Source organism: Anastrepha ludens, chromosome 4 (assembly GCF_028408465.1).
Source record: "Anastrepha ludens isolate Willacy chromosome 4, idAnaLude1.1, whole genome shotgun sequence".
Lineage (NCBI taxonomy): Eukaryota > Metazoa > Arthropoda > Insecta > Diptera > Tephritidae > Anastrepha > Anastrepha ludens.
This window is the reverse complement of record NC_071500.1, coordinates 7,466,643-7,480,743: the sequence shown is the minus strand read 5'-3', so window position 1 is coordinate 7,480,743 and position 14,101 is coordinate 7,466,643. Positions and strand designations below refer to the sequence as shown.

The 14,101-nt window shown below is 36.0% G+C and overlaps 1 protein-coding gene across 8 annotated transcripts in view; it reads left to right on the top strand.

The window, feature by feature from the left end:
- LOC128861515 (protein draper) overlaps nucleotides 1-11,751 on the top strand; it is an 86,487-nt gene extending 74,736 nt beyond the window's left edge. For 6 of the 8 annotated variants that reach the window (XM_054099701.1, XM_054099700.1, XM_054099699.1 and 3 more), the window contains 7 exons: nucleotides 1,727-1,933; nucleotides 3,941-4,273; nucleotides 4,341-4,508; nucleotides 4,609-4,899; nucleotides 4,979-5,134; nucleotides 5,247-5,279; nucleotides 10,486-11,751. In XM_054099701.1, coding sequence (XP_053955676.1) covers nucleotides 1,727-1,933; nucleotides 3,941-4,273; nucleotides 4,341-4,508; nucleotides 4,609-4,899; nucleotides 4,979-5,134; nucleotides 5,247-5,279; nucleotides 10,486-10,814 — 1,517 coding nt within the window. In that variant the 3' untranslated portion in view covers nucleotides 10,815-11,751. The remainder of the gene's footprint in view (nucleotides 1-1,726; nucleotides 1,934-3,940; nucleotides 4,274-4,340; nucleotides 4,509-4,608; nucleotides 4,900-4,978; nucleotides 5,135-5,246; nucleotides 5,280-10,485) is intronic. The other 2 variants (XM_054099704.1, XM_054099702.1) reach the window with 2 other exon arrangements.
- The last annotated feature ends 2,350 nt before the right edge of the window (nucleotides 11,752-14,101 follow it).

The window sequence follows — 14,101 nt, the reverse complement described above, 5'->3', positions numbered from 1 at the left end:
GAAGGCTGACACCTTTAAAAATATTATATTTGAAAACAAATTTTTATTAATTTTCCTAATATGCTGACGACTTTCAACAGTAACATTTGGTTTGGTACCTTTTTTTTTTGTTTTTTTTTAAACAAGTTTTATTATATTAATCGAACTTTATTGTATTTATTAGGTTGGGGAATAAGTTTGTAGCATTTTTACCGAAGACGTTTTTTGAAACAAAAAACAATAATTATATCAATCGGTTAATCAATTCTATATTTCCCGTTGCTGTTTACAAGCTCCTTCCACCTCTCGACCAATTTGTTGATGCCGTTCCTGCAAAAATCGCCTGGTCTGGTGTCAAAGAAGTTTTGAACCAGTTTTTAAGGATCTCTTTGTTATCGAAGTCAACGCCCTTTCGCCTTTCATATAATTAGACAGGGAGCGAAAAAGATGGTCGGTGTAAGGTCCGGAGAATACGCCACATGCTGGGGGACCTGGTTTGACCATGTCGATCAGTTCTTTTCAGTCGAACAGCCTCATTTACGCAGTGTAGCTGGGCAATGCAAGCTCCTTGTTAACCGTGGCATTCTTTTCGAGCATTTCCTAGTGCACCATGCCCTCCCAGTCCCACCAAACACTTATCAGGATCTTCTTTGAACGAAGATCCGGTTTGACACTCGGCTTTGGCGTATCTCCTGGAGCCATCCACTCCTCTCATTGCTGCATATTGATTTATGGGCACCATTTCTCATCTGTCGTGACGATGCGGTACAAAAAGCTCTTTTTATGACGCGTGTTGGTCGATGGCGCGCGAGATGCTGAGAAGAAATTTGAAGGCGACTTTCTTTTTTTTCGTTGAGGTCGTGAGGCACCCAGGCTCCCAATAAATGAAGATGATTGAGAACCATTTTATGATCGTAGTTCTTTTCTTCCGCCAATTCACGACTGGTTTGGTGACCGTTCTCCTTCAAAAGTGACTTGAGACATTCTTCATCGAATTCAGAAGTCCTTCCGCTGCGGGACGTGTCATTTTTTGAATTTTTCAAACCATTTTACTGGCTGTAGATTCGCGACTCGCTTATAACATCTTCTCCATACACGTCCCAAATATCCTGGACTGCTTCGGCAGCTTTTTGCATTTCTAAGACTCAAAACTAATAAAGACTCATAAATACAGTTAACATAGTTTTGCGGAGCAGAAAGAGTTCTATCGAATGAATACTTACCCTTTGCCAAACAGCAAACAAATCGTTGTAAAATGAAATAATATATAAAAACGCTATGAACTTATTCCCCAACCCAATATATTTCATATAATACAAGTACAATTCAATATTGTTCATTTGACTCATCATTAACCCATTAAATTATGTGAAAAATTCATATGAACTATTTAATTGCAAATACTTGTCGAAAAGTTTAACATTTAACTCTCATCGTGGCTTTCTAATGGACGGCATATCTTCAATTTCATCAACACCCATTCTCATCAAGGCACCTTCTCATCCCGCTGTATTCATACATTCCCTAATTCATACATACATACACACATACTTTCATACCGAAACCTTATAAAATACACCTCCTATTATTCTTGTTAATTTTTATTCTTTATTTCCCCCATTTATGCTCAATATGTTGCTGTATTTATTGTTCGTTCATTTGACTTGCGTTGTTTACGTTTACGTTGACGTTGACGTTGTAATTGTGGACATAAAAATTATATGAAACGTATGCAAAAACAAAAAAGGTGTACATTGCGAAACAAATTGTCCAACTGGCTATTATGGTGAAAATTGTGATCAAGTTTGCAGATGCTTGAATAACTCTTCCTGCGATCCAGATAGTGGGCGCTGCATTTGCGCTGCTGGTTGGACTGGTGTTGACTGCTCCGAGCCATGCGCGCATGGTTTCTTCGGTGTTGGGTGCAGAGAACGTTGCCCGGAGTCGGCGCAAAGTAAGTGGAATTATTCATTCGAAAAACACTTTACGGTCTGTGCTGCATTTTGATTCAGAAATATTTGAGCGAAATCAAAATGAATCTTACACTTAATTAAAAATTTGAGTTCTGAATTATTTTATTTTTTTTATTAGATATTTCAATTTTTTTTTTAATTTTTATTTTATTTACATTCATTTATTTTTTTAATTTTATTTACGAGGGGGTTCTATAAGTACCCGTAAAGACACAATTTTTTGGAAAATATTTTTTTTTTCAACATAGTTCACTTTTAGAAAGATACACTTCCCCCAACGGTCCTTAAGATTTTTTAACCCCTCCAAAAAATAGGATTTGTTGAACTCTCCAAAATACGCCTATGTGTCGGCTATAACTTCCTCGTTTGAACTAAATTTGGGCGACACCAGACGAAGCAACAAAATAATAAGGCGATACATTATCGAGTTGAACGGCACAGTGTCTACAGGGTTTGATTGAAAAGTAATGAGCACTTTTAAGCATTTTTATTAAACCTTTTGGCTTATAAAACTAATATTCTTCAAAATAGGACCCTTGAGCGTCAATACACCGCTGGTAGCGGTTCTTCCACTGCAGGAAACATTTTTTAAACTCATCCGCCGAAATCGCGTTCAATTCGGCTGTCACAGTTTTTTTGGATCGCCTCGGTGAAGTCGAAACGCCTCCCCTCAGCTTTATTTTCAGGCGCGGGAACAAGAAGAAGTCCGGAGAGGACAGGTCTGGGCTGTAGGGAGGGCGGGGAAGCATCGGAACCCCCATCTTGGCCAATGCAGAGGTGCAGAGGAAGGCGGTGTGCGCCGGCGCATTGTCGTGATAAAGGGTCCAATTGTTAACGATGTCGGGCCGATTTCCCGCACATTGTAATAAGTTAAATTTAACTCTTCACTGATCTCACGTAGACTAGCACGACGGTCAATGTTCAAAAATTCACGACCCCGTTTCACATCTTCGTCTGTTTGCGTCGTCGAAGGGCTTCCAGATCGCTGTTCGTCTTCGACGTCCTCTCGGCCTTCCTTGAACGACTTGTGCCACCATTTTACCTGAGCACTGGACAGAGATTGGTCCCCGTAAGCCTCCTTGAGTAGCCCAATGGTTTCGGTACTCGTTTTGTTTAGCTTTACGCAAAATTTGATCGAGTAACGTTGCTCCAACGATCGCTGCATTTTCGCCACTGCAAAATCCTAACACACTTTTAAAACAACTTTCACGCGTGGAGGGATGTTGACTGCACCGCTGTTGCCAGCGACCTGGGACCGGTTTCTAGTGGAAGGGGAAGGTCCAACGATCATTTTCCCCCACCAGACGATTCGGTTGATCGCTTGGCAGACGCTCCGCGCGGGAAGGCTCATTACTTTTCAATCAAACCCTGTATATATATTTTTTTCAACATAGTTCCCTTTTAGAAAGATGCACTTCCCCCAACGGTCCTTACATTTTTTTAACCCCTCCAAAAATAGGATTTGTCGAACTCTCCAAAATACGCCTCTGTGTCGGCGTTGACTTCCTCGTTTGAACTAAATTTGGGCGCCACCAGACGAAGCAACAAAATAATAAGGCGACACATTATCGAGTTGAACGGCACAGTGTCTATTATTATAATAGGAAATTAACCACTCAAAAAATTGAGATTAGCTGTTAATATTGGGTGAGCGACCCTAGCAAAAGTCTTTGAAAAATCTGTATAGATTGCATCCATTTGAAACTTTGAAAGGTAACCAAACGCTTCCCATATTCAACATATTCAAATACTCTGTAAATGCAGCTAAATTCGTTAACATAAAAATTTACTTCGGAATGGACCGAGTGTGAATAGTCTTCGGAATCGCGAGAATCGCCACAAACTGATTGATGATTTTCAAACCCAATTAAAAATGCAGAACAGACCGGTTTAACTTCTACTCTTTTCTACACATACATGCACATACATATGTGCGTATGTACGTATGTATACATATTTAAATATATGTATGTTTATGCTCTTGCTAGACAATACCAGCTGCGACCACATTACCGGCGAGATTGTCTGCCGTGCCGGCTACATTGGTTTGACTTGTAAACACCCCTGCCCGAGCGGTTACTATGGTCCTGGTTGTAAGAACCAATGCCATTGCGAAAATGGCGGTGAGTGCAATCATGTTTCCGGTCAGTGTCTGTGTTTGCCCGGTTGGACTGGCGCCAATTGCAACATTTCTTGTCCCGATGAATACTACGGACCGAATTGCGGTCAACATTGTCGTTGCCAAAACGGTGGCACTTGTCGCAAGAATGATGGCTTTTGTGTGTGTCAAGCTGGCTGGATGGGCACGCGTTGTGAAGAAGGTAAATTTTGTGCAATAAAAATATTACATAGATATTTTTATATGTAGCATTACTTACTTATCGATAGTCTGTCCCGAGGGCTTCTACGGCAAACACTGTATCACGCAATGCGAGTGTGCATCACAGAACTTCGTCTGTCACATTGCAGTCGGTTGTGTGTGTCGCAAGGGATATGCGGGGAAAAATTGTGATATGCTTGCGGCTGAGGAGCGCATACAAGAAGCGAATGCTGGATGTAAGTATATATTCACACTTAGTGTATTTGATTAATTTTTGTTATAAATTCATAACAAAATTTATATTTATTTTTTTTTTTTCATATCGAAATTCCGCAGCCAATAAATTGGGTATTATTTGGGGCTGCTTTATCTTTCTTATTCTATTCGGCTGCATTATGATCGTCATTTACTATCGTCGACGCGTTTCTAACTTGAAAACTGAAATCCAGCACGTGCAGTACATTAGCGATACCAGTCAAGGTATGGGAGATCGTCACAATTTCGACAATCCCGTTTACGGCTATCAAGACCAACAACAACAGCGTTTACTCAACAATATGCGACCGAAAATCAACAATTTGGATCGTAGTGGCATGTACGCAGACAATTCAAATGCTAGCACTGGATGTGAGTTGCATAAATTTGAACAGCAATTGAGGTGTGATGGCATTTAATATTTGTACACTATTTTGTTTTCGATGTATAGCTGCTTCGTATTCGGTGAATTTTTCACACGATATGCTGGCCAAGAATCTAAATGCCGATCTCACCAATCCGAATGTATACAATCCGTACGAAGATCCTTTGAAAGAGGAGCATGTCTACGATGAAATTAAACAGAAAGAGGGTTGCAACAATCCTGGTAAGTCTTTGAATGTTGAATATATTTTCCGCTTTCACTTAATTACATTTTTAATTTCATCAATTCTAACATGCAAATCCGCAAACGCTAATTTTACGACAAACGTACATAGTCAAAGTGTATTGCAAGAAACTCTTCCCTGAGGGTAAGAAAGCAAATTCAAGCAAACAGTCATATGTGGTTTGGTGTGCGTATAACTATCGTCAATGTATTCAATTATTTTGTAAATTTCCTAAAAGTTGCTTATCTTTAGTAGTTTTTTGTGTATTACATAGTTGACACTTGTCTATTTTGAGGCAAACACTTGCAAAGAATTCCTCTTTTTTTTTTTGAGTATAAGTTTTTTAGCATTTACTATTAAGGGGGGCCTCCTCCAGACAACGAGCTTTTCAATCATTTTTTGCAAAAAACTGAGAGTATTTATTATCTTATGTAAAATAAATTACATATTAATATTCATGCTTAAACGAATATACCAAAATCTTTTTCAAAAAAAAAAAAAACAAAAAAAATGGCGGCTTAAAATGTACAGCCTCTTGTAATCAACTGAAATCAACCGGACAACATTTTTTTTTTACTAAAATAAGTTATTTCGCTTTAACAAAAAAAAAAACAAAAAAAAAAAACTTTCGTTCGACGCTCACTGACTTTATAGTCCGGGAGCCAGGGGTCGATTTTGGACTGCGTTTTTATACCGTTAAATTCTTGACTATACATGTGATGAATAACGAAAGTGAACGTCAGCTGACGCACCCGCGGTGGGTGTGATTGTGGGAGGGTACGAAACGCCGAAGCAAGAATGTATCTCTGCGTTCATACATCTCGGTGGCGCGCGGAATTTTCAATGCTTCGGCCAACGGTCTTCCCACCGCTATAAACGCAGCTGACCATCATTATTATATTTTCATATGTGTCCAAAATTATCTAAAAAAATTTCAATCGGCATAAAGTAGTTTTACTTTTAAATTTTTTTTACAAGTCCGCCTGTTCAGCTGACGTATTTTTCCCCCTCTACGGCGCAGCTGACAATTTTTTTTTATTCTACTAAATGTCAACAATACACAAAAAAATTTCAGCCGGTATTAAATGAGTTGTTAAACATTTTTTTTCGACACGTTTCGCAGCATCCCACGCACGTACCCACCGCTATTGGACCAGCTGACGGTTGGTTTCGTCATCCATTGGATGGCGTGTGCCTTTAGTATTAAAATCAGTCGGCATGAAATGATGAGGTCAAAATGACCCCTGGCTCCCGGACTATTATGGGACTTTTTTTTACTTTATTTTTAGTTTAAAACATTGAAAAGATACTCTTTAGATTGTAAATCAAATTTTAAAGAACAAAAAAAAATGAAAATTTGAAAGTTCTGTAGGAGATGCCCACCTTAATTAAGGGGGGAAGCTGGTCTAGAATTTTGAAAAAATCGAAAATTTTTTTTTTGTCTTAAAAGGTGCTTTAGGGTCTTAGAAATAATATACCAAATGAGGGATGCCAGCAAAAATGTCTAAATGCCCAAATTTTTCATTCGACGGCAGTGCCTCGCAGGTATGCCCCGAACGCTACTTACAACTTTAAACGCGTTTTTCTCGAAATCACTTTTTTTAAACTGGCCGAAGACATAACTCGAACAAATCTTTACCGATTCTTACGAAATTTTGACAATACATTCGAAATACCTTTCTCCGGAGACGTACGTAGGATTTTTTATTTATATTACATAGTTTTTTTTTTAATCAACAATTTTATGTCGTTCTTTATAGTGAAAATTGTAACTTTTTGTTCAAACGTGCACCATTTCGCGAAAAAAACAAAATATCGAAAAAATCCTACGTACGTCTCTTTCTGTTGTTATATAGAAACTAAACAAATTTTATTTTTTGATCCAGGACAAAAATTAAGGAGTTTACGTCTTCGGCAATGGACCCACTAGAAAAAAAAGGCGCCTTAGGAGAACTGCTGGACAGCGGCCATTTTGAAATTAATTCAGACGAAAAATTTTGTATTTGTACCATGAAAGCTATATTATTAAACCTATTTCACAGATTTTCGATTGATTCCTTTGTTGAGTCAAAATAAATTCATAAAATATGCCCATTTTTTGCGCTCTAGACCAGCTTCCCCCCTTAACGAATAGTTTCTTTTTTGAAATGTCAAAAAAAAACAACGTTCACTTGTTTGCTATGATTTTTGCTTTATTAGAAATATCACTTAGTCCTGCCATAAGTTCTGTTACAAGTTAAGTCCGTTATAGATATGCAATTTTTTCTTTTAATGAAGTTAGTTTTATTTAATCATGTAAATATTGAAGAAAAGAATTTAAAATTTTCATTCGAAATGGACATTGCTTTTACACAAGTCTTCAAACGATTAGGCCATTCAGCAATTCTGGCGCGCATGGTTTCCATGGATGTTGACGTCGCTGCGCGCACCAAAGATTGTTTGAGACTCTCCAAATTTCTGTGAGTTCTTCGACAGGCCAAATTCTCCCATTCTGACCACAAACTGTAGACCAATAGATTCAGGTCTGGACTTCCATATTTCTAATTTTCTGCGAATATTCTTTTGTTTTTAGTCACTAGTGAGTGGTTTTTGTCTTATCGGCTGGAGCGGAATCTTGCTGGAAGACGAAATATAATTTTTTTTTACAAAGTTTCAAACTTTGCACTGCATGGGCTTTGTTGAGTATAAACTACATTTTTATGAAAAATAATTGAAACTACATTTTTATGAAAAAATAATTGAAAGTACATTTTTAAGAAAAAATGATTGAAAGTAAAAAAGAAATAGTCAAAACTTGTCAATATGTGTCGTACGCTTTCGTTTGGCGCTGACTGTATTTATAAGTTAACTTCCGGTTAGAATGTCAGGGTAACCTTTAATAATGTAAACTATAAATTAATAGCAAACTAACTTTAGGTTTTGAGTGCTTTTTTGTTTTTTGAAAGTTTTTTTTTTTGGTTTTTTGAACGTTTTTTGTTGGATTTTTTATTTTTTTTAATTTTTTTTTGCTTTTTATTTATTTTTTATTTTTATATATTTTATTTTTTTATTTTATGTTTTGTTTTTTTGTTTTTTTTTTTGTTTTTGGTTTTTATTTTTTGTTTGGTTTTTTTCTTTGGTTTTTTTTTTAGTTTGGCTTTTTTTTTAGTTTGGCTTTTTTTTTTTTTGAACGCTTTTTGTTCGTTTTTTTGTTGTTTTTTTGGTTTTTGGGTTTTTGTTTTCATTTTTTTAAATATTTTTTTTTTTTGTTTAATATTTTTTTTTTAATTTTTTTTCTGTTTTATTTTTATTTTTATTTTTTGGTTTTTATTTTTGTTTTTTTTTTGGTTTTTTTTTGGTTTTTATTTTTTTTATTTGTTTTTATTTTTTTATTTTATGGTTTTTATTTGTATTTTTTTGTTTATAGTTTTTTTATTTTTTGGTTTTTATTTTTTTGATTTGTTTTTTTTTTTATTTTTTTTATTTGTTTTTTTTTTTTTTATGTGTTTTGTTTTTTTTTTTATTTTATTTTTTTTTTGTTTTTTTTTATATTTTTTTGTTTTTTTTTTATTTTTATTTTATGTTTTTTTTATTTATTTTTTTTTTGTTTTTATTTTTTGTTTGTATTTTTTTGTTTTTATTTTTTTTTATTTTTTGGTTTTTATTTTTTTTTATTTGTTTTTTCTTTATCAGAATATAAAAATTTTAACCAACTGGTGCTATTTCTGCTTCATGGGCTGTCGAAAACGCAGTAATTCTACCCGAATGCCATGCACTTATCCACTTATCGAACAATTTGTGTATATAGAGAAAACAAGTAATCAAATTGTTTTTTTTGTTCATTTTTATTCTTTTATTTTTTTCAATTACGTTGCCAAGGAACCTTAATCAATATTGTTTATTTTCATTTATAAATAGTTCACTAAATTTGGTTCAATCACCAGCTAGTACCAAACTTCTTATACAGAGAGGAAGCTGTTATCTTCGCCTATTCGGCTAGCAAAACTAGAATAGGAAACTTCGCTGTACAACCATCGAATTGGAACCTTCTAATATTTTTATTTTTTTGTTGTTGTGAAATTTCTCGCGATAGCTTTTATTAGAGGGAAAAAATCGTAGTTTCTTGTTTTTTCCTGTTTTAAATCTGGATAGGTGGTTGTGTCCTTTTTTTCTCTGCTACAAACCATTTTTACATACACAAAATAAATATTCAAAATGATATTAATTGTTCATATCGAAGTCCATTGAAGGGGTAGTAGCAGTAAAGCAAAAAACAACAAGAGTGCTGTAGTTTGTTTTGTGCTTTCAATGACAAAATCTCCCAACAAATATTGACAGTTTGGTGTAATTTAAGGGGGAACGCCACTGTGGAGGGTAAAAAAATAGTCGATGTTTGAGAATTTTTTTTGTAAGTAGGAATGATTATTCGAGGATCGGACGAAAGGTAATTTATTATATATGTATTAAACTATGTTGATGTAAATTTTTGTTAAAAAATATTGAAAATTGACAAATTTATGTAAAAAAACGTAACGAGCTAAAAAAATGTCGTCATCTGGTGGCAGCGATACAGCAATGAATAATCATCTGAAATCAAAAAACCAAAAAGTTTATTAATCTACACAATAGTGGTTATTTCGATGTGTGTTTTTCACCATTTTTTTGATTTTCAACAGGCCCAAAAAAATAGTTATTTTCAAAATTTCGAAAATCGGCTACATACAACGATAGCCAATGCGATAACAAAATTTTGAAAAAAAAGAAAATTAAAATCGGTTCATTAGTCTTCGAGAAATCGTTGCCACCGTATCAAAAAAAGTCGTTTCGAGAAAAACGCGTTTGAAATAAAGCATCGTATCGTAAGCGCTAGGGGGCCGAACCGACGGGCGCTCACTTAAGTGCACATAGAATCGGGAATAAAGCAAATTTCGCTTTAAAATTTTTACCACATTTTCTTGAGTAGTTATGCTAACAATTTATGCAAAACAAAAAAAAAAAACAAAAATCGATTTTTTTGAATTTTCACAGTGGCGTTCCCCTTAAGCAAAATTTGATAATTTACGAAAATAATTAAACAAAATCAAATCAGCTGCTCTACTGCCATTACCTGTTCAATGTGACTTCGTTAATATAATACAAATTTCACAACAACTTAGTTTTTTCAGTGGCATCTTCAGGTTTTACATGGCACAGCCTATTTCCTTTGCATTTAATACGAGTAATTCATTCCTAAACGCACTGTTACATATCACCTTCTCAAATGTCTCAGATTCGTTATTTGTTACTTGTGCCTCTTTTAGTTTTGTTTTTGGTCTTTCGGTTTTTCTTGTTTATACTAAACACTAATGTTTGCATTTTCGCCTATTCACAGATGAATATGACCACTTGGACTACTCGCGTCCAAGTACATCGCAGAAGCCGCATTATCATTGCATGAACGATACAGTGCTTAACATAAATCGCGACGAGGAGAAGCCGAGCAATTTGAAAGCGATGAGTCATCTATTAGAACCCCGAACTGTAAATAACATAGCGGCAGGAGCATTTGATGAAGCAGCGGAAGAAGCTGAAACAGCATCAACGTCATTGGACGCATTGGCTAAGTCGTATCAGTCAGGCGTGGAGGATGAGACGAACGAGAGCATTTGTGATAATGCATTGACTGCCTCGCCTAGCTCCAGTCCAAGTCATGCTATATAAAAATTTCGGGAATTTTCTATAGTGCGTGTGTGTGTGTAAATGCGTTTAGTTGTAACGTAAAATTTAAAAAAGTCTCTGCCGCGTGAACACTGACAACTGTTGCATGGAAAAATTCAGTAAATAACAAAAAGAAAAAAAAAACATTTTTCAAAGAGAGAAACAATTTTTTTTACAGAAGTTTATTTAAGATCATCATATCTATTTTTCTCAAATCTTTGAGGGCTTTTGTAATGCTCAAGCATTCCTTAGCTGAGAATTATGGTAGTATTTTAACAGTAAGAGAAAACTAATTATTTTCATGCTATAAAAACAATATTTTTAGTAGTGGCAAATTTTATATAAAATTACTAAAAGTTTCATCTAAAATGGAGTACTCCTACACTTACTTCTCTCTTAGTGGCACTTTGGCTTAATTCGAGTGACCGCGGGCGATCATAGCAACAGCCCAGTGCTATAAGCCATATGACCGCTACCCAAAGTGTCCGATTCATACGCGCATCTATTGCTCATCTTCTCTATTGAGTCTCATCTGCTGCTTTGCATTTCATGTATTTTACAAGACCGGCACTTTTCTTAGCCGGCACTTGATGAAAACGCATCAGTAGTTGGTGTTCAATCTGAAAATCAATACCTTTGAAAGCAGATTGTATTTGTTCACGATAACATACAATATAAGTTCTATGTGCCCCAATAGCCTCGCTGCAAATGCAGTGGGGCTGCAGCATAGCTTATTTTATATATTTTTTGTTTTATTTCTTTAAATATTTATGTGATTGTGTATTATTTATTTTGAAACTATATACACCATTATTATGCCAATTTAATTGTACATATATACGCTCGAATAATACTGTATATTTTTATTATTGCGCGAAAAAATAAACAACAATAGCGAGCGAACAAAATGATTTTCGAACGCTGTTGATATTTTAATAAATTTTTTTTTGTTTTTTGTAATTTGCTCAATTATGTTTAGCGATTTTAAATTGAACAAAATTTAGCTTTATTCCACCTGGAAAGCGTGTGCTGATCCTTACTTTATTGTGTGGCTGATATCACTGATATTTTTATTTGTTTTGTTTTACCTTTATTGTTCATTAAGTATGTATGTAGCTGTTTCGAAATCCATTTACATATTAATTTAAAAACACCACAGAAATACACAAAAAACACTAAATAAATATTGGCCGACGAATTGAGAGCACATTTCTACTTTACTATATTTTTGTCATGAGTCTGGAGCTTAAAGTGATGAATTTTCATACTTAAAAACTTAAATAAAAAATTATAGTTTGAAATGTTTTGAAATTATTTGATCATGCACGAGGTGTGCTCAAAATGTATCGCGAATTTTGAATTTTCGCAGATTACGTATATTCGAATTTCGATTTTTTTGTGGCGATATGTTGGTACTCACGTCTCTCACTCATGCCGACGAGTTCGGCCATTTTGAATGTTCAGTTAATTGTTCACAGCTGCTTTGCATGCACGTGTTTCGGCTCGTCTTCGATTTTTACCTATTCAAAAGGATGGATCAAAGAACCTGTATAAAAATTTGTGTGAAAAACGAAATTAACTGCGCGGATGCATTCCGAATGTTGACTGTGTCATACGGAGAAGCTACTTTGGACCAAAGCAACGTTTATCGGTGGTACAAAATGTTCTCAGAAGGCCGAGAAGATGTGAACGACGAAATGCGGGCCGGACGCCCAGACGAAAAAATTGATGAAGTGAAGAAAATGGTATTGGCCAATCGTCGAATCACCATTAGAGAAGCTGCTGAGGACCTAGACATATCGATTGGCCGTGGCATTCGATGTTTTCAATGATTTGGGCATGAGACGAGTCGACGGCAAATTCGTACCAAAACTGCTGAATTTCGACCAAAAGTTGCATCGCATGAACATTGCTAATGATATGTTGGGCTCTGCCCGCGACGACCCAAATTTGCTCCAGAGGGTCATAACTGGTGACGATTCGAGGGTTTATGGTTATGACGTGGAAACCAAAGCTCAATCATCTCAATGGAAGCTGCCGCACGAACCAAGACCGAAAAAAGCGCGCCAACTTCGGTTCGAATTTAAAAGTTTTGCCTACCGTTTCCTTCGATTGCATGGGCGTTGTGCATCATGAGTTCTTGCCACAGGGTAAAACGGTCAATAAGGAATATTACCTGCAAGTTATGGGCAATTTGCGCGAAGAAATGTGCCAGAAACGCCCGTATTTGTAGAAGAATAAAAATTGGCTCTTGCGTCACGATAACGCCCCGACTCACACATCGTTGGTCGTGCGCGATTTTGGCCGAAAACAACACACTAATGACTTTTTCTTGTTCCCGATACTGAAGAGACCCATGAAAGGACGACGCTACGCTACGATTGACGAGATAAAGACGGCATCGAAGGAGAAGGTGAGCAAGATAAAAAAAATTAGTTTTCGAATTGCTTCGAAGATTGGAAAATACTTTGAAGGGGACAAAATAGATATTAATGAATAAATAAATAATTTTTGAAAAAAAAAAAAAAAAAAATTCGCGATACTTTTTGAATACACCTCGTACACAAAACTAGAACTAAGCAGGCGAAAAATTCAAGCAGAATTAATTGTCTTGTAATTTAAGTCGTCTGAAGGCAATCTCTCAAGGGACATGATAGCATTTTTAGGCAGTTAACACCTAAAAGATTGAAACGAGGGAAAAATATGCACCGAAGCTGATACCTCTGTCTTCGCTAGAGGTTTTTTCTAAATCAGTTAATTTATTTACATATTTCCTTAAAACGGCCGAATAATGCTAGTGTTTTTCAAGCAGAAGTCTTTGCGATGCGCCAAGCATGCAAGATGCTTAAGGAACGTGGTACATAGGGATATATTAAAATTTTTTCAAGCCGTGATGAAAGCTCTAATGACGCCATGATGAATATCCAAACTGGCCAACTACTGTAAGGAGGAGATGAAAACCATTGGGTGTGCAGATACAATTTCTCTGATCTCGGTTCCAGGGCATAGGAATATATAGGGAAAGGAAATTGTTGATGAGCTTGCCAGGAAGGGTACTGAATTGGTCTCAGAGATCTCCTACCCTGGTGATATACTGTTCACTAGACAGGTCTAGTTTACTGGGGCGGCAGCCCTTGGTCGGAAAACCCCGAGTCATTCCGGTAACGCAGAACCGGCTACCGTGGGAATGAATGTAATGGAGCACAATAAACTGCTCAGCAAGCAGGTCCAGCTGGGATGCTACCGCAGGTTTCACCCTTGCAGACACCTGTTTGAGCCAGAGCCGCCTC